General features: G+C 35.3%; 1 protein-coding gene and 1 pseudogene across 1 annotated transcript; one reads left to right on the top strand and one right to left on the bottom strand.

Moving 5' to 3' along the window:
• Positions 1-682: 682 nt before the first annotated feature.
• LOC119191429 (lipid droplet-regulating VLDL assembly factor AUP1-like) lies at positions 683-16,067 on the bottom strand. Its single transcript, XM_037445341.1, has 8 exons — positions 16,030-16,067; positions 14,144-14,304; positions 13,040-13,152; positions 9,342-9,415; positions 8,433-8,566; positions 6,364-6,566; positions 5,064-5,214; positions 683-4,615 (listed from the first exon to the last, which is right to left on the bottom strand). The coding sequence occupies exons 1-8, from the start codon at positions 16,065-16,067 to the stop codon at positions 4,344-4,346; spliced, it is 1,146 nt and encodes a 381-aa protein (XP_037301238.1). The 3' UTR covers positions 683-4,343.
• A 358-nt stretch (positions 16,068-16,425) lies between these two features.
• LOC119191430 lies at positions 16,426-20,909 on the top strand (annotated as a pseudogene).
• The last annotated feature ends 1,018 nt before the right edge of the window (positions 20,910-21,927 follow it).

Genomic DNA, 21,927 nt, shown 5'->3' with positions numbered 1-21,927 from the left:
CGGCGAACAAAATGCGACGACGTCACGGCTATAGGGAGGCCTAAATTACTACATTTTTTCTATTCGAACCTCAAAAACAAGCAGATCTATATTGATTTCATATGTTTACGCGAACATTAAACATTAAAATAAACTATTTTTCGAACTTTAACGCATTTTTAATATTTTAGTTTTTTCTCCTGACGTTTCGAAGCCTTTGCAGTGTTCGTGGTCACGGGGGGGACTGAGTGCAGTTTTCGAAACGTCGGGAGAAAATTATAATAAAAAAACCCGATAAAATCCGTAAAATAATTTAATTTTAAGATCTATATTGGAACAGATTTTACATGATAGGGGATCCATTCGATCATTTTCTACTTGCCTTCACGGTGTTCACGCCACTGCTGTTCAACAGTGGCAGGGTCTGTTCTGGTAAACTATGGTTACATTATTTGTGTTCGTGATATATTTTTCTAAGCGTTTTTATATTGTGTTAAATAATTTTTGCTTCAATACCCATCAGGTATAAAATATGCAGTTTTTTTCTGGCAGGCAAGTGGTCAGTCTCTTCGTGTTAGTGTTTTTTAATATAATGGTTTAATTTTTGCTTAATATACTTTCCTTTTTTAACAATAAGTGTAATTTATAATTATGAAATTGTAATCGCCCAGCTGTAAATACTTGTTTGAATAATAAAAAAAAATTGAAACAAAATCTTTATTTTTATCACTTATGACAAACTCAATTTAAACAATCTCGGTTCGGGAAGCCGTTTGGCAGTACACTATCAACAAGAACTTACTCTAATTATGGAGTAGACATCCTTTTTAAGTAGCAAAGTTCATTCTGTTTTGTATAAAAATTTACAGTAGACCTCAACACTTTCCTGTACCCCTTCGTCCCTTCCGTGGAGAACAAAAAATTATTGATAAGCTATGCATTTCTATACTGCTGTCAAGTTTGCATGCCATCGATAGGTTTCTTGCTGTAGGATTCTGTTCCGTATGAGAGGCTTGTATGAGCGAATGAATTCTGCCTTCATCATAACAGACAGAATGGACATGTATTGGCCCTTAATTAGTTTTCTTCCTTTACAGTTCCTAAATTTTGGAAGATATAGCACAATCCATTATGTATTTCTTTCGTAAATGTTATCTAAAAACTATTGCGCGGTCATTTGTAACTAACTTCAGACCAGCAATAATTAAATGGACGTAGTATATTTATGTATTGGTAAATTAATATGTATTAATGCAAGGCGTGATACGTATAACTATCGATGATATTTTCAAATCAAATCTTCAAAATGTCTACTCCATACTCTACGTCTAATGTCACAATCATATGTTGTACGTAAATACGTCCGTGCGACCTTTTCAAACGTCCTGTATTGGTGTACAATGAGATCTAAACTATAAAATTAATCGGATACGTAGAATAAAAGGTCCCCTCAAATCGATATTTTTGGCTGAAAAATCTGTTTTGTTATATCGATATTATAATCGATTCTGTGGCACTAACACTGTATTATAGCAGAATTTACAGATAAATATTTTATTTAATATATCACTAAGCTTTTAGTATATCGATTATCTATCTGAAAATTTTGCCAAAATATACAATAACCATAAACATTTATATCGATTATAATTAACAAGTTTCAATCCAAAGTAATTTTTCCTACATCAGTTAAATGTAACGTAATATTGTAATACACCATTTCTCTCAATACCCTAACCTATAATATTTATCATGAAACAGTGCAAACTCGATATAACGAAGTGATTGAAATCCATACAACCGACATAAAAATATACGTCATTTAATATAGTTTTTTTCTTTCTTTTCAATCATGCATTCTATATCTAAAATATAATAAAATAACATGCTTCTATACGCCATTTATTGCTATACTAGCGATGTTAATCACATACATCACATGAACTTCGAAGGTACAAAGTTTTCTGAATACCCAAGATATATGGGCACTTAACGTCTGTCATTTTAACGTAAGTGACTGTTAATTCAAGATTTTAATTTTAGAATTTGATAAATTATCTTTACTAGTCTAATTTCTAATTAATAAATTACCCACAGTTATATTTTGATAGTCTGAAGTTAGTCAACCTATTCTAACGCCTGACACTTATTCTCTACACGACACTGCTCGTGACTAACTTCAGCCATTATTGCGCGTAAAGTATCTAAATCGATGACGTCACTATGACAACATTTTACGCTCGAGTAAGCCTATCGACGAGATATTAAAACAAACCCACACATTAGAAACAATTCGTAAAATTATATAAGTTAATTTGTAACAATCCGGCAGTTATTGTTATAGGGTTGCTAAACGCTAAAATCAGCGCGAGGTTTAATAAATTTTAGAACATTTGTACTGAAACCCAGTAATTATCATGTGGAATTTATGGTATCATTGATTGTATTTCTTCTTTCTGTAGTCTTTAGTAAATTTTTTTTGTCAAATCTAGCAACCCTAAATATCGAGTAGACCTCATGAAAGGTGTAAGTAGATAGACTAGTCAAATCCCAAATTGAATCCGATAACGCAAGCCTCTGTTGAAGACTAGATATGCAACAGACATTGTGAATATTTTAACACTATAATGGAGGCATAATACCGCATTTTGATACAGAAGTACATCTTAACTTCATGCAACGTGTCTGCAATAGAGTATTTGACTATGTTTGATTTTGTGCATTTTTATATGTAACTGCAATTCGTACAAAAAATAAGTCTTTGTGAAAACAGCATTTAAATTCGATAGGAAATGAGGCAGTAATTCAAATTTCAAATACATGCGGGAGAGGGCGCGAAGTGGGGGTATCGCTCCATCTCTTTCTTTCGCACGCCTCGTTATTCTCGATGACGTCATACGCAAGTATTTCGTCCCTTTTCTGTTTTTTTGACACTCACTCCTACCTACCCTATTTCAATGGCTTATAACTTGTATATTTTTTACTGGATTTCAATGATTTCTTCTGTTTTAGAATTTATACGACGTTTATATTTTATAAGTTATAACTAAAAAAAAAGTCAAATACCCTACTTGTATCTATTTTAAGTCTATAAATATTTTTAGGTAAAGGCCTGTTTCACAATGTTATTGTAAAAATTATTTTGTTAATGTAGTATCAGTTAATAAACTCATTTATGTACGACACTGTGGCTTTTGTATTTCGTCGTGTTATATATGAAAAACTTTTATGATGTGAAACTGTACCTTATGGTAAAATGCCTCCGATATTTAGACTGACGCCAAAAATGTACCGAATAATACTAACTTCACATGTTAAATCTCTCGAATCTTAATTACAAACACAAGCAGTTCAAATTCGACAAAAGTGATTAGGAACATCATATTATTAATCTTGGGTACTAAAATATTTATTCTAATATACTCCCCACGTTTAACAATACATTAAAATGAACTTATTTATATTCCTAATAAATGAAACATGCATTATAATTATACTATTAATATTGTGTTGGGCAACATTTAAAATTGACATAACTCTATGGTAAGTGTAAAAAGCTGTGATACTTTATAAAAATTAAAATTTAGCCAATATATTTCAATATTTAATTTTCTTACTATATAAGATAACAATTACAGTATAACTGGACTATAAAAACTAAAGCGATCTGAGACAGCTATTATACATTGGAAGGAATTTTATGAAAATCTACAAAGTTGGCAACACTGATCTTAGAATTCGTAGTCCCTTTTAATATGTGAATAAAATAAGTCAAATACGTGCAAAGTTATGGTGACCAGCAAACCCTGGATACTACGGATACAAACCGAAAGTCTATGCTGTAAGCGAAGTGACCAATTTCAAACATAGTAACATCAATAACCAATTTGTTATATTATTTACCATATCCATCCAACATTAAACTCAAATAGAATCCTTATATTGACCCTTAGTTTGCATTAAATCGAATATTGAATTACAGATTTAGACTATCGGAATAACCCTGGTTTCCATCGACACAAAATCCACTACATGACGCTATAAACGACTGAAACTTACGAATTATAAGCATCAGTTCCCCGACTCACTACATCCATGTCGATACGTCTATCTATTCGTAGCAATTTAATTTAGGCACTAACAACACCCTACCGAGCGTTATCAAATCACATACGCCGATTTCGTGGATAATTTGTTGTTCAACGAAGGTAGTCAATAATTTGGCATCAATAAGACCACAATCTTTGGCGTAAACCGGGCAACCAAAATGGCGTCTTCTAAAATGTCCTTCCCAAGATGGCGGCGAACTGTCACCGCTCCTTCGAGTCGTAAACAACAAAATTATCCATAAATAACTGTAATTCTCAACAATTGAGCGCTACATTTAGCCCGTGCTTCTCTATGTATCTCTGTCTCGCTTCTGCGATCATTTGCGCCTTCCGTTCTTGGAAACTGAGCTGTCGTTCCTTGGCGGTTTTGGGGAAGACTCCTGTGGGCACGGGGGTGACGTAGCGCGGGGCAGGGGGGGCACGGGATGTGCTCGGCTGCGGGTCTGAGGGGGCCGGGACCTCCGGCCTGTACGGGGTGATGCCTTCTAGAAAATTGGTGATCGTCACGTCAACACTGCGCGTGGTTGCTGTTGGAAAACAAAGTAATGTAAACAAGAAATTTTGAAACGGAAAAATCTCGAATCATGAAATAATAATTTGTTAAATCAGAGGGCATATATGACAATATTACGCTTACTTTATATATTTTTGGGCAGTTGCTAATTAGTAATATTAAGTTATAGTATAAGCAGAGGCTATGTGATAGATGTTTTGTAGAATATAACTTTTTTGTTCTAACTAATTTTAAATACGGATTTGGATGAAATTTGCCACACACAAGCTACTTTTATCCCGGTTATTTGTTTTCATGGGAGATAATGAAAATTTGTAATGATTTTTGTAGTACATAAACCTCAGGCTTCGTATAGTGTTTGTAGCGGAAAAGGGTATTCACGGGGACGAAGCGGCGAGAAAAACCTATATAATATGCGTGTTCATCCACCTGCATAAAGACATTTCTAGAATTCAACTTACCCAAATCCTTGAGTATGTCCTTGATGGGCACGGCAGGCAGCACCTCCTTGACCTGTCGTGCGAGTCGCATGGCGTCCTGCGACGGCTCGCGCCTGCGCGTCACTCCCACGCCGCGGTTCAGGTCCTCCCATTTGAACTCTGTCTTTTCAATCTATGGATAATTTAGAATATACATTTTAAAATATTAATTTTATTGCGAATTTATGACGATTTATTACGTTCTGCAGAGAATGACCTCGTCGTCGTGTCGTGTGGTCGTGTCGTATGGTCGTGTCGTATGGTCGTGTCAGCTCACCTGCAGCGCGTTGGCGAGCGCGTCCCTGGCGCGTGCAGCGAGCGCGGGCTCGTCGTCGTGTCGTGTGGTCGTGTGGTCGTGTCGTATGGTCGTGTCGGCTCACCTGCAGCGCGTTGGCGAGCGCGTCCCTGGCGCGTGCAGCGAGCGCGGGCTCGTCGTCGTGTCGTGTGGTCGTGTGGTCGTGTCGTATGGTCGTGTCGGCTCACCTGCAGCGAGCGCGGGCTCGTCGTCGTGTCGTGTGGTCGTGTGGTCGTGTCGTATGGTCGTGTCGGCTCACCTGCAGCGCGTTGGCGAGCGCGTCCCTGGCGCGTGCAGCGAGCGCGGGCTCGTCGTCGTGTCGTGTGGTCGTGTGGTCGTGTCGTATGGTCGTGTCGGCTCACCTGCAGCGAGCGCGGGCTCGTCGTCGTGTCGTGTGGTCGTGTGGTCGTGTCGTATGGTCGTGTCGGCTCACCTGCAGCGCGTTGGCGAGCGCGTCCCTGGCGCGTGCAGCGAGCGCGGGCTCGTCGTCGTGTCGTGTGGTCGTGTGGTCGTGTCGTATGGTCGTGTCGGCTCACCTGCAGCGAGCGCGGGCTCGTCGTCGTGTCGTGTGGTCGTGTGGTCGTGTCGTATGGTCGTGTCGGCTCACCTGCAGCGCGTTGGCGAGCGCGTCCCTGGCGCGTGCAGCGAGCGCGGGCTCGTCGTCGTGTCGTGTGGTCGTGTGGTCGTGTCGTATGGTCGTGTCGGCTCACCTGCAGCGCGTTGGCGAGCGCGTCCCTGGCGCGTGCAGCGAGCGCGGGCTCGTCGTCGTGTCGTGTGGTCGTGTGGTCGTGTCGTATGGTCGTGTCGGCTCACCTGCAGCGCGTTGGCGAGCGCGTCCCTGGCGCGTGCAGCGAGCGCGGGCTCGTCGTCGTGTCGTGTGGTCGTGTGGTCGTGTCGTATGGTCGTGTCGGCTCACCTGCAGCGAGCGCGGGCTCGTCGTCGTGTCGTGTGGTCGTGTGGTCGTGTCGTATGGTCGTGTCGGCTCACCTGCAGCGCGTTGGCGAGCGCGTCCCTGGCGCGTGCAGCGAGCGCGGGCTCGTCGTCGTCGTGTCGCTCGAGCGGCGGCAGCAGGCGCACGGTGTAGGCGGTGAGCGGCGCCCACAGGAACCACAGCGCGTCGCTCCACGGGAACTTGTCGCGCGCGTCGCCGGGACCGTGTACCGTCACACGCGTCAGGGGACGCTCCACCGCTACAACCAACAAATTACTCATGATGTCCCCGAGATACATGAATATTGTAATAGAAGACTTCAAAGCATCAACTATTCTGTTCTTCAAATGGATTTTACTTCATAACACCAACTTTGCACATTGCACTGTAAGGAATATCTCGTTTAACATTTTCTACGTTCCGAGATCATACCTTATATACATTACAATAATATATTTTATCAAAATGTACTTTACATTATTATTAATAGATTTAACTTTACATCACCTATGCGGGGTAATTTTAACATTGCTATGAAGTGCATAGCACCAACTCATTTTGAATTCGAATTAATTCATTAATTTTATAAGGATACTAGCTTTTGCTCGCGGCTCCGCCCGCGTTATAAAGTTTTTCAGGCTAAAGTTTTCCATTATAAAAGTAGTAGTTTCCCAGGAGCCTATGTTCTTCCCAGGGTTTCAAATTGTCTCCATACCAAAGTTCATCTTAATACGTTGGGTAGTTTTTGAGTTTAACACGTTCAGGCAGACGGATGCAGCGGGGGACTTTGTTTTATAATATATTTTTTTTAGAACTTTTTAAGAGGAACAATCCCGTCATACATCATTTTTGCATAACTTTAACCGTTTACGCAGCGCACGCAACGGAAGCTCTCAAAACTAATAAATTGTCCCCGTATTTGCAACATGTTTCATTACTGCTCCGCTCCTATTGGTATAGCGTGATGATATACAGCCTATAGCACCCCACAAATAAAGGGCTATCCAACACAAAACGAATTTTTTAGTTCAAACTGGTAGTTCCTGAGATTAGCCATTACTGCTCCGCTCCTATTGGTCATAGCGTGATGATATATAACTTAGAGCACTCCACAAACAAAGGGCTATTCAACACAAAAATAATTTTTCAGTTCGAATCGGTAGTTCCTGAGATTAGCCATTACTGCTCCGTTCCTATTGGATATAGCGTGATGATATATAGCCTATAGCACTCCACGGACAAAAGGCTATCCAACGCAAAAAGATTTTTTCAGTTTGGACCGGTAGTTCCTGAGATTAGCCATTACTGCTCCGTTCCTATTGGATATAGCGTGATGATATATAGCCTATAGCACTCCACGGACAAAAGGCTATCCAACGCAAAAAGATTTTTTCAGTTTGGACCGGTAGTTCCTGAGATTAGCCATTACTGCTCCGCTCCTATTGGGTATAGCGTGATGATATATAGCCTATAGCACTCCACGGACAAAAGGCTATCCAACGCAAAAAGATTTTTTCAGTTTGGACCGGTAGTTCCTGAGATTAGCCATTACTGCTCCGTTCCTATTGGATATAGCGTGATGATATATAGCCTATAGCACTCCACGGACAAAAGGCTATCCAACGCAAAAAGATTTTTTCAGTTTGGACCGGTAGTTCCTGAGATTAGCCATTACTGCTCCGCTCCTATTGGGTATAGCGTGATGATATATAGCCTATAGCACTCCACGGACAAAAGGCTATCCAACGCAAAAAGATTTTTTCAGTTTGGACCGGTAGTTCCTGAGATTAGCCATTACTGCTCCGCTCCTATTGGGTATAGCGTGATGATATATAGCCTATAGCACTCCACGGACAAAAGGCTATCCAACGCAAAAAGATTTTTTCAGTTTGGACCGGTAGTTCCTCAGATTAGCCATTACTGCTCCGCTCCTATTGGGTATAGCGTGATGATATATAGCCTATAGCACTCCACGGACAAAAGGCTATCCAACGCAAAAAGAATTTTTCAGTTTGGACTGGTAGTTCCTGAGATTAGCGCGTTCAAACAAACAAACAAACAAACTCTTCAGCTTTATATAATAGTATAGAAGTATAGATTATCTTCATGCTATAAATAAACTTACTGATAGCGACCGGCTGCACTCTGTTTCCGAGCGGGAAGGGCCAGTCCGTGAATTTGAGCAGAGCTTTGCCGTTAGTGGGTCCACCTTCAGGCTGAAGGAGTATAGGCTTGCTTGGACACTCGCCGAAATGCTGTCTGTAAAGAGAGGAGTTCTCTTTTAATAAATATTCTCTATGTCCTCTATATCCTCGTATATTATAAAAAAAAACGTTTTCATATAGTTTATTTTGCAAATAAAAAATACAATGCATTATGAACTCGTCCACGTGCCGAACGTACCCATATAAATAGGCGAATTTGAACCTTATTGCACACGCGTTCATAAAAAAGAAAACAAACTTGTAAACAAAGTTTCATTTATAACTTGCTTGTAGCGTGTAAATACCATACTGTTTCCAATATTGTATATTTTCAGTCAAAGTTGAAGATTGTTGCCTTCAACTTTTGTTCGGTACTTGTTATGTGTATGTCAATATATAAAATGCAATATTTTTATAAACACTGTATTCAACACAATGTAAATGGATTATGGAATCGTATGTAAATTCAAATCGTCTTTAAACTTTTGTCTCCGTATCAACCAACGTATTTTCTTCACTAAAATAAACGTCAAATTGTTTACTTTATTTAAGATACGGAAAAATTAATATTTCTATCTAAGTTAATGTGTAGAACCGCTTTGGTTTTTTTTTTTTTTATGAATATTATAAGAATTGACGATTACCTGTAATTGTAATATGAATTGATAAATATTTTGTAACTTCATTCTTATCTCCTATATAAATAACTTATTTCTATATTATTTTGAGAAAGCAGAGAACGCGTAATATGTCAATAATTATAAATTTTCGGTACAAAACAAGGCATTTTACAGCCCGGAGAAACATGAGAAAGCAAAATGTATACGTACTTTCTAATAAACTGCGCCGCATTTCTTATTCCCAAGGTTGACGCGAAGAACGGTGGCACTTTCCATTTTCTCAACTGAAAAAATCAATTTGACTTTTATACCACATATACAAATATAACACATAATATTTAATAAGTAGAAAAAAATATAAGTCCAAGAGCATTTATAGCATAGAAAAGTCACTTGAAATAGTGATGATTGTAGTTTTAATCGTATTTTGCTCATTAATATTCTATTTTATATTTTGTTAATAAAAGTTCAAATTAAGATTTTAAGGCTAAGATGTTTTTAATAATCGAAAATATAGACCTTATAGACTAATTTGGCATACTCGGCTCAGTTTCAACCGTACTGTGGGTTGGATCCTTTTTGCGTATCTACGTCTATTTGAGGTACCTTCTGAGGTATTTAAACCCTATATTTATGACATGTAATATTATTGTTATTATTTTTTTATGTTTTTGCATATTAATCTTATCATACGTGTTATATGCATAGGTATTAATAAACATTGTAACTAAAAAATAATTGAATGTTAACCTCGAGAAATAGTGATAAACAACTCCCATTATCCATGCTTTTTAAACTATAAAAAATATTGATAAGAAACTTTTAATTAGTGTGTAAATGTTTTTGTATGAAATAAAAACTTTCTAGCAAATGGTATTTTAAATTTTTCCAAACACCCCAAATAACTCTTTAGAAGCTTTCTTGTGAATTAGATCACCTCAAAAGAAACATGTAGAAAAGGTGTGCATAAAACTACAAATAGATTTCTATATATCAGGACAAGTTTATCATCAACATTCTTTGATAAAGTAGTATTTATAAAATAATTCTGTGGCTAAAAACCATTGCATGATTACAAATGTACAATACTGAGAAATGTCATTAGTTAGAGTAAAAATTCAGTCTGTTATAAACTGTGTATTTATTACTCCAAAATAGAAACTTGTGCAAACCTAGATAGAATATATATTTCAACACATAACACGAGCCAGGGGGAATCGTGTTCAATTAGGGCCACAAAGATACAGGATGTGTCATTTAACATTTATATAGACATTAACAACTATTCTCATGATAGGAGATAGCTCATTCTAAATCTGTCGCCTTAAGAGAATATCAATGAAAAAAAAATAATCTTCGTGATTTGATTTAATTATTATTTACTACAAAGATAAGCATTTTTTATGTATGTTCACGTGGTCTTATTCCGTCTTTGAGGGCATATCCGTCTTTTTGAAATTACGGGTGATCTAACCAAAGGACAGCTTTGATTGACGTGTAGATGAAAGTGTTAAAAATCCCCTATTTACCTATACGGCTATCAAAGATGGTACTCCCGTAATCGCAAAAAAACAGATTTGCCTCCGTAGACGGAATTGGGCTCATCAGACTATAAATAAAAGAATTACCTATATTTACCTATTCATTTTATATATTTTTTTTAAATTAAATATTTCACAGGAACTATAAAATGTGTTGAATAGACTTGTGTTTCTCCTTAATAAAGAGCAAACGTTTCATATTAACAATATAAGTAACTAGCGACCCGCCCCGGCTTCGCACGGGTGCAATGCTGATACTAAATACACTACAGAAAAACTGTGAACGTTGTATATAAAAACATAGCGGCCCGCTCTGGCTTCGCACGGGTATAACATAACAAAATAACAGTATTTCTCCACTATTTAATGGATGTTATTATTATACATATAAACCTGCCTCTTAAATCACTCTATCTATTAAAAAAACCGCATCAAAATCCGTTGCGTAGTTTTAAAGATTTAAGCATACAAAGGGACATAGGGACAGAGAAAGCGACTTAGTTTTATACTATGTAGTGATGTTACAAAAACTTGGGAAATGGCATATTTTTCAAAATTTTAGCTGGCGTCAACTCATTTTTGGAGAATCAAACCCTGACAAATCTACCCATATATGTACTTATTAGAAAAAAAAATATCCCCTTTTCTGTCTGTGTGTATGTTATTGATTTTCTTAAAAGCTACTGAACGGATTTTAATGCGATTTTCACCAATAGACAGGGTAATTCAAGCGGAAGATTTATGTAAATAGCGGGTATAGCGCGGATGAAACCACGCTAGTAATAATATACCTTCAATACATTGACGTCACACTGCGCAATAGTAACATATATAAATTATACCCAATAGTATAATAACAAGATAAATATTACATAAACATTGAGCAGGAACTCAGTAAAGAAATAAATATTTTCAACACGTTGCACGCGGTATCACCACTGATAAGATAATATAAATTGTTGCCTATTTTTTACACCAATGTTACATATAATTTGACACACTTCTATTTAAGGTACTTCAATGAAAACAACCTAACATATATAATGATTTCATATATTTAGGTGAATGTTAAACATTGAAATAAAACTGTTTTTCGGATTTATCGCGGCTTTTTATATATAATAATTTTCTCCCGACGTCTCGAAGGTATCAACGACCGACAACAGCTAAAAAATATTTTTTTAGAATTGTAAAATGAAGGTTGATATTGTAACTTTGACTTTTCGGACACCAACACCTTGAACGTGAAGGCAAAAATTATAATATAAAAAACCTCAATAAAATATATATATTTTTTCAATATAACATATTATGCTTTGGTTAGTAAGAAAAATATAAAGCAGCAATCACCATTATATTAAGTATTGGAATCACTTAAAATGTCTTGCGAAAGCTACCTATCTTTGACCTTATAACCAATAACAGAAAGGTCACTTATGCGACCTTGAAGAACATACAAAAATTGCGAGCACACCTGCACAGTAATTATGAAATATTTAAGTTTTATAAGAAATCATTGAGCGAGGTCTAGAAAGTCGTCTTTGACAGAGATACCTAAAACATATCAGTAAGAAATCAAGGGCTTAGTAGGTAATCTAGGTATACAGGATCTTTTGTAATTTCATTGATAAATGAAAGCACATACTCATCTTTATCTGTATTAATATTGTGCTAAAAATTATCCTTGAATAATGATGGATGGTTTAGTTTTCTGATTTGATATTCTGTAGTTTAGGTCGAATATGGCAGAAGCATGTTTGTATTTATGACTGTGATGTTGCCTGTATGATGAATTCTCTTAGAGTTGTGTCATTAGAGCACATGAAATTAATTACTTTGTTCGAAACTTCAACTTTTTTATTTTACATTTGCGGTTTGAGTAACTTAATGTATGTGTTATTCTCAACAGATATCTGTGTAGTTTCATCAAGTAACGCAATGTGAAAATTAACTTGTATGGTATATGAGTTAAGACTATCTCGCTCACACGCGCCGATCCTATTAGCAATGACGTTATTGATAGATAGAATATTTTAAATTGACAACAAAATGACCCCTGTAAAACGCAAACTTTATAGATTAATGTTCTATTATCACATCGTAAAATTTTTGCATAAAGCATCTTTTCTATGAAACTAATGAGTACTCTCTGTATGTAACATCAGCATTTTACATAGACGTAGCTGTAGGAGTGTGGCCAAAGTTGTTTAGAGCCCACTAGGATATTAAAGCAACCAAACTAAACCTTTAACTTTTACTTAACTTGATCCCACTAAAATTATTAAATCTGCAATTAGAAATCCACGAACATCGTATTTATAGTCTCTGGCGTACAGGCCCAGCCCGACAAAACTCTAGTTTACTTACACTGATTGTGCCAAGCACATGTGCTGCGGCCAACGAGTCCAGACACGACACGTAGTTGGCGATCATGACGCTACAGCGCGGATCTCGGGTCCCTTTCAGCTTCACATACACACCTGAGAATACATTGAGGTATTTTTAGAATGTTACGCTTCAGTGAATATGATTTTTTAGACCCTGACTCACTCTTTATTTCTGTGATAGTTAAAAGTAAAAATAGTGCACACATTCACTTCATAGTGTACAGTTGTGTGCCATTTCATCATTCATTTGCAATAAAAAAGCTCATGTTAACCCAAAATTAGTTCGATGTCGGACATAAAACAATACAGGCAGGCAAAATTAGCGTGAAATTAATGTAAATATACACAAAATTTACAACCTTGGAAAAAATATTATTCTCTCAAAACTGCAAATATATTATAATGTAAATAATAATGTAAATATAAGAAATACAAATATAAATTTCGGCAAATTGAACTATTTACTGCAGTTTATGTTTAATGCAGATAATTGTGGAATGTAAATATGTGACTTATTGTATCCATCGTTAGCCACATAAATGATAAAGTCAGTTGAGGAAAATGCAATTCAAATAAACCATCTGTCCTTGTTGTCAAAATTTTGTATACTAAATAGAAATTACATTACTTCAGTAATTCTTATTATTTCATTGAAAAATTCACTCAATATACTGCTGTCTGCTCTTGCTATAGTCAATTCTGCCTACATCATGAACAACTTAGCTCATCGGTGCTACTTCAGTAACACCGAAAACCAATATAGATGCTGTCAATGAGATAGCTAGAGGACCCATCCTTTATTTAAACATTTTCTCTGATATTGTAGGTATTTGTGGGCAATCTCTTCCAATATATATCTTCTCATTTTATTTATAGAATTTAGATCTTTATTGTACTCCAAATATACTGCACCTAATATTAAAGTCTATGAAGGCAGGGAGATGGTAAAATTGGCGAGATATGAGGCAATCTCTTACAGACAACCATAAGATGGGGTTAAAAAAAATGACAAATGGCAGTCTACGGTGTACATATTCTTTTTAAATAATATAAAAAACATACAATTCATCATAAAAAACCTTACCAAATGTCCAACACGCCAAAGTTGATAGCATCTGTCTGATTGCCCATTTATCAGGTAATATTATAGATGCTATCCACAGGATCAGGGCCAGGAACAAGCGGAACACCACCAGCACAATACCAAATGGCATATACAGAAAGAATTGGATGACATTGTCTCCTCAAGAGAATCTAAAACAAAATAAATTCTCTAAGTATTTCTATTTACTTCCAAATGATAATTAAATGTAATTTGTCCATAATAAAACGGACTTCTAGAATTCCACAATTAGCATAAACATATTGATGGTTGAAAGGCGAATTGACTAAGTGTAATTTTTGTGACAATAAGTTTCATACATATACAGCATATTGTAAAATCAGCACTTTTTTCTATATTTTTTAACATAGCTAAAAGTTTTCGAAGAATAATGTTGGTTAAGTCAATTAGCCTTTCAATGTCACTATGAATTTTGTCTATAAAATATATACTATGGCTATTTATATGTGAGAACATTAATATTTATTCCTTCAGGTAAAACCAAGTAATTACAAAATAGAAGGTAATGTGCTAAATGATTAACATATTACATCATTGACTAGCATATTCTTATCTATATAAAAAAAATATTAGAACCCAACAAAACTATTTTACGTCACAAAGGTATTTTACCCAGCTTATAAAATAAATGACAATAACAAAACCATTATAAGAACCTGTTTATTTATTCAGAATGAGAGGAATCTAAATGCCTGTATAAATTAAGATTTTATTTTAAAGCTTTCAAGATAGTATAGAGTACATTTGCATAATCCTAAGACTTTCTAAAAAAATGTACATAAAATTAATATGAGATTTTTTTTCATTTTTAATGTCTTATTTATCACTTCGAAATTTTGAAAAAAAAAAACTTTTGACATTGTTTTATAGGTGTATTATACTTGAACTGTTAATTAATGTTGAGTAGGACATACAAGAGGCGATACATTTGTCCGGGACATGACGTCAAAATGTAAGAGAGGCTCAAAATTATATATTGTACTACTTCAAATTTTATGTCGCGGCAGTCGCGTTACTTATTCTCCGTCTCTGGTAAACTGTAGGACGAGGACAGTGAGGTAGAGAACCGCATGCTACAAATTACAATAGGACGTTATTTTACAATTGACATTACATTACTGTGTTTTGAGTCGCGAGCGAGGGAAATATTTTGAGGGTTAACAATTAACATTACAAAATACTGTAAGATACGCATTGAAACGCCGAGCCTCACTACGCCCTCATTTGAAGTAGGATGTTGTACCGCTCAATGTTAAAAAGAGGCTACTCTTACAAACTCTTTTTTATGTCATGTCCTACCCAACTCTACTGTTAATGAAACTGCTATTGCTACTGAGTAGAAAAGAAAAAGAAAAATAATTGTTTATGCTCCTTTCACTTGGCAGAATATTATTAAATTTTTAAAAAGGTTAATAGGAACATATTTAGAGTATTATACTTTATCGTTTCTCCGACACATTCCACAGATAGTTTCGTATTATAATATGCAGAATTATATGATACATCAACCTTAAAAACCTGTTCTTACAAATTCGAGTTACTGTAAGGTCACTCGTTTATTTATTTAAAAAATACAATGTTGTTTTGCACCAAGTAAACGATTTGAGTAATGTCATATTGCAATCTTAAGACCTTCGAATTAAATCACGAATTTATAGCACTAAATTGTATGTTATCGGTGCATGTGTTGTGAGACGGCTATTATAGACGAAAATAGCACGTTGCCAGATCATATTAATAGTGTGATGTATTGTAAACTACCTATCACAGTTATTATACACACAAAATACAAACTTTCCCTTGGAAAACTCTTGATCACGTACGCACGAATAATAGCATATTATTACCTTTCGTCGTTCATCAACTTATCCACGGTGAGAGCCATTGTTATTAATGATGAGTAAATTAACACAAAATATCAGTTTCCATATGGTAATGGTGTGAATATAAAGAAAATTTCGAAGTTTTCTCCCGAAACTGTGATGTGTACTACATCGACCATAGACCAAACTAAACTTTTTGACACTTGACAACTATAAGAAAGTAATAGACTAGTCAGAAAAAAACATCTTTATAATTAATTACGACAATTAAAAAACAAAAAGATATTTAAAATAATTATCATTAGCTTGTAAAATAATTATTTTGAATCATTCAGCATTCATCATCAAGCATTACATGTCATTTATTGTCTGTTACAAATCATAGGGTAACCTATTCGCTATCTATATCGTCATAAAACGTCATTGTCATTTTGTTTGATGACTGACGTTCTTTGTCAGGATTCAATATAGATTTCATCTCCCCTTGCAAGTTGCAAATGTATTATTGTGAAGTCGGTACTGAACTGTTTTGAACAAAAGTATAATTAGATATTAGTGCACAACTCTTTTGTTTGCTATATACTTATATATTGAACAGTAAATATATTTCTGTATAGCAAATGTGTTCGTGTGTGCTGCGAAAATAAAACAGTAACGTAATAAAGATTACCTGACCTTTGTGTTTATCTACAAAAATTATTGTAGAATTAATTTCTATGGAGGGTATAACTCCTTCGCCAGAGGATACAACATGTTCGGAAGGGGAGGAGGAACAGAAAATCCGTGTGAATCTACCGACCCGAGAAAACGGCCAAGGATATTCGCAACAATCGACCTCGTACAATACATTGCATCAAATGGAGGAAAAAATGAGGCGGAAACTGCAGTTTTTCTTCATGAATCCAATCGAGAAATGGCAAGCAAAGCGTAAGTTTCCTTACAAGTTCGTAGTTCAGGTGATTAAGATTGTTCTGGTCACATTCCAGCTCTGTTTGTTTGCACACAATCGTTACAACCACGTCAACTATACGTGGGATAACCGCATCAGCTTCTCTCACCTCTTCCTCCAAGGCTGGGACTCCACGCGAGAGATAAACGCATACCCACCCCGGGGTGCAGGCCCCCTCTGGCTGTATACAAAATAGATGAGTTCTACAGCACGCTAGATTTTGCATATGCTGGTTATTCCAACTTATCTAATGCAATAGGACCATATTCATATAATGATGAAAGTAACAACATGCCTGACCCTGTATTCTGCCAGTATAACTACAAACAAGGCGACATATTTGGTTTCAACGAAAGTTATCAATTCAATTCTGAGATAGTGGAAACATGCATAAATTTTACTAGGAAAGGCAATGAAGTATTTGATTCTGAATTGTTCATAAAGGAAGCTGGATTGGATATAAATTTTTCAGCCGCCTCATCAGAGCAAAATTGATGTTTTCAATTAAGACTATAAATTTCAGAGCCGGCTGGTCCAATTACCCCACCAGATTGCTACAGATTTGATGTTGAAATAATTTTTGATAATGAAGACCATGACGGTCAAATGTCGTTGATCCTAGAAGCTGAACCTTACAAATTAGAGTGCAAGGGTGACACAGCATATGTAACAGACAACAAAATTGACCAGATATTACGTGAGTACATTGAATATCCTAGTAATTCTTATCTGCGCTGTATCTTTCGTGCTATGCAGTCGTGCTATCTACAGAGCACAGTTGTTAAAGGAACTGACCGTACAATTCTTCCAAAGAACATACAACAAAGACCTTAGTCTAGATGGAAGACTAGAGTTTCTGAATGTCTGGTACATCATGATTATTGTCAATGATTTACTGATCATCATGGGTTCAGCTATAAAAGAACAAATAGAACGGAATCAATTCACTAATGACCAGTGGAATGTGTGCTCACTGTTCCTTGGCACTGGTAACTTACTGGTCTGGTTTGGAGTATTGAGGTACTTAGGCTTCTTCAAGACGTACAATGTAGTAATACTGACATTGAAGAAAGCTGCACCAAAGATATTTAGATTCTCGATTTGCTCTCACTTTTATATGCTGGTTTTATGTTCTGTGGTTGGTTAATACTCGGCCCTTATCACATGAAGTTCCGTTCGCTAGCAACGACATCCGAATGTCTATTCTCCTTGATAAACGGAGACGATATGTTCGCAACATTCTCTATTATGTCAAAGAAATCACCGATGCTGTGGTGGTTCAGCCGTGTGTATCTCTATTCCTTTATAAGCTTGTACATTTACGTTGTACTGAGTTTATTCATATCAGTCATAATGGATGCTTATGATACAATTAAACAGTATTACAAAGATGGATTCCCAAGAGTGATTTGCAACAGTTCATAGGGGAGGCTAATATTGAAGAAGTATCGTCCGGATTGTACCGGACACAGAGTTCTACATCATTAAATGCAATAATGAATTCGTTATGCTGTTGTAATGTGTACAGAAGTGCTTATGCGAAAATTGGTAGTGGTGGTTCAAATATTAATTTGTTATAGGCTTCTCATTGTTGACTAACAGTTATGTACAGCATATTGTAAATAATTGTTAAGTACTTACTCATTATCTTAAGTATTTGTATATTTGATGTCATCGCAGCATTTCTATGCAGCAGCTGAATGTATGAATCATAGTTTATTGAGGGTTCAACAGATGAAGTCGTACATGAGAAATAAAATTTGATAGTAATGGAAACACATGAAGCATATGACCGATAAATTAATAACAGAAACAGTTTATGTTAATTTAAATTAACATTTTTATATATACAGAAGACTTATATTAGATATTGAATTCAATAACAAATGAATTTTTAATTTATTTTCTTATTCACTGCTTCATCGGAACTGACCCTTAAAGTTATGAATTTAAAAGTTTATTTAGGACATTTATTTGGAGTAATTTTGCATGTATGTGGATTACATTATTGAAGTTTCTATGTGGATTATTTTTTAACTTTTAAATGTTATCTATCAAATCTACTATAATATTCTTAAATGTTTATGAATGAAATCTATTAGCACCCACTTCTACATTTAGTACACATATCTTATCTTGTTTAAACTGAGTAGTTCAGTCTAAAGTTGGTAGTTGGGACTTTGGAAGATAAAATCGCTCTTCATAAATTAATAGTAAAATTTAAGGTGGATTTTATATTTTATTAAATATTTTCTATTCTTAATTTCGATATGAAAGCTCTGCTCGGTAAAACCCTATGCGCACTTACTAATTCCATGCATTAGCTTAGTATTAAGCTGTGGCAAAGGGTCTATATGACCCTGATCCTGTCAGCTTCCCTGTATGTAGAATCTAATTATCATTGGAATGATTTTCAGACCACATTCATACAAATTAGTACCAAGTCGAGTTCTCTTTTAGAAAATTTCACCTTTCGCCACTAGTTTTGAGCATAAACCCTTAGTAAAATTAGTTTTAGTAATATTTTATATAATTGCTTATGTTTTTCTCTTTGAAAGTGATTTCTCGCTATGTGTAATAAGAATTAATTACCAAGTATATTAATTTATTTTTAAAGTTTATTATGAAAACCAGTTCATGTAAATTGACTTGCCAGGTAAATTCATGGATACATTAATGAATTATATTTTATGATATAAGAGGCCCTAACACCAATATTTTGCTGTGATTTGCTATTTGAAAAATTAATAGCAGTAGCAGATATCAAATAGCAGTTTTCTAGTACTGTACACATAAAAATATAACAAAAACATTATTATAATAAAATCAAAAATCAAACTACAGCAAGAGTTTCTAAAATGGAGGTCTTATATTGAATGCTAAACGTCAGTTATATCTTCGTCCAGTTAAATAAGAATTATGCCATTACCATAAGAACATTTAAGATTTTGTATGCAAATATAAATTTAGATTTTATAGTTAATCATTCACAAATAATATGATAGCATGTTAGAATGTATTTATTACTTTTTTAGTCACAACTATTTTATATTATAGATACATTCATTTGTATGTCTATATATTTTATTTATGTTATTTCTCAAACATTTTTCTTAAAAAATGGTTAGTGAGAAAGATAATTTACATTGCAGTTTGCGTCAGATTATTTAGAGATACCTTTAAAATAATTTGATCCTATTTAATTACAGTGTGATCATTTATCATTTAAATTGTAGTAATCATATTTGGCAAATATTAATAAATAATACATTATAAACTCATGTTTAGAACATATACTTTCTGTTGGTATCTATATTGATTGAAGACTGTAGGAGACCCTAAAGAAAAATAAATAAATGTCAAATATGGATTATAGACTGAATAAAACTTATTGGTATTAACGGTGAGTACGTAGGAATAAAAATAATTCTCTGTAGTATTATTTTAATTTTGTGTTTATTACATTCTAAAAAATGCCCAATAGCTATTCTATAGATGACTTACCAACTAACTTGTTTACGTTGTTCAACCAACTAAAAATTAAATTTAAAATGTGTAGGCAATAAATAAACTAATAACAGTTTTTCGGCATAATAAATATAATATAATAATATATTTTTTAATAAACTTTGTTTTTCTGTATCTACCCATTGTTCGGTAAGCACATTGTTTATTTAGCAATACTAGATTTTTATTTAGTCTATCCAATAAATTCTTTTTATTTTAAATTTTCAATGATAATGGCAGGTAAGAAAAACGATTTGTGCATATTACAAGCACAGAAAAAAATAAGAATACATAATATTAGGTATGTATGTATATTAGTGTCATGTAAAATGTACATTTGTCCAGTTACCACAACCAAAGAAACAAGATTGTTATATTGTATGTAAATTTGGAACATCGAGTTATGTAAATGGTTTAGTTTGTATATTAAATATAATATCTTTATATACGAATGTGTTTTGATCATGTCACCGCAAGCGTTCACTGGCATCGTAATGTAATACCTGTGCCCGAGGTTGTGAAAAGTAACCCGATAATAGAAAGGACTGTGGCTTATTAATGGCCTTATGCTAATAATACATAGATACGTACAAGACCAGATCTGGTGGTAAGCAATGGATAGCCGAGAGCATACGCGTTGCCAAGGGGTCATTTAGCTCAAATACACTTGTATGTACTTGTGTTCAATTAACCGTGATATAGAAAAATCCGGTATGAGCCCCGCTCTCATCGGATTTAGCAATTAATTAATTAAGACACAAAACAGATTACAATCTGCATTTGAGATAACCCTCGCCTTTAGGTGAAAGCTGGGGATATCATCAATGGCCGGTAGAAAGAAAACTTAGGTCTGACGCCCACTGGCGGGTCCGAATAAGTCCTAAACACTCGGAAGTAGAACAGGCCGGTGCCCAACAGTGGGACTGTATATAATAGAGAGCAATACTTTTATTTGTTATAATCGCCATAACGAGAACTAATTCCTCTTAACAACTTCAAAATACCTACGAATTAAAATCAATTCGATTTTTTTCTCGTAGCTGTATAAATACTGCACGTAGGTACTTAAGTAAGTACTTAGATATGCTATTATCCAAGAAATTCAAATGTCACTTATTGTAGGTGTGCAGTCTCTTCAATATGATATACGATCCAGGATTACATGGTTGTGAATATAAGGTTTTTGTATCAAATCTCGCACTCAATACTTGGAGAAACCTGTGAATGGGGTCCTGGAATCCCCAGCTTAGAATCTGCAGGAGCCTGGAGGAATGTTGGGAAAGGATAGTTGAGAGAACCTGAGTAACCCTCTTAGGTTGGGCGTAGAGGAGAATGCCAGGAAATGTTCGCGAGACCTCTTAGGCTTCAGGAGTCGTTACAACTATGAGGTATACACACTGAACTGTGTGCCTAGGCCCGCAGCAAATGTCCGGTATGAAGACCGAGCGCATAAGAATTGCCTCGGG

The sequence above is a fragment of the Manduca sexta genome, unplaced genomic scaffold, assembly GCF_014839805.1.
Source record: "Manduca sexta isolate Smith_Timp_Sample1 unplaced genomic scaffold, JHU_Msex_v1.0 HiC_scaffold_1517, whole genome shotgun sequence".
Classification (NCBI taxonomy): domain Eukaryota; kingdom Metazoa; phylum Arthropoda; class Insecta; order Lepidoptera; family Sphingidae; genus Manduca; species Manduca sexta.
This window is presented reverse-complemented; position numbering and strand designations above follow the sequence as displayed.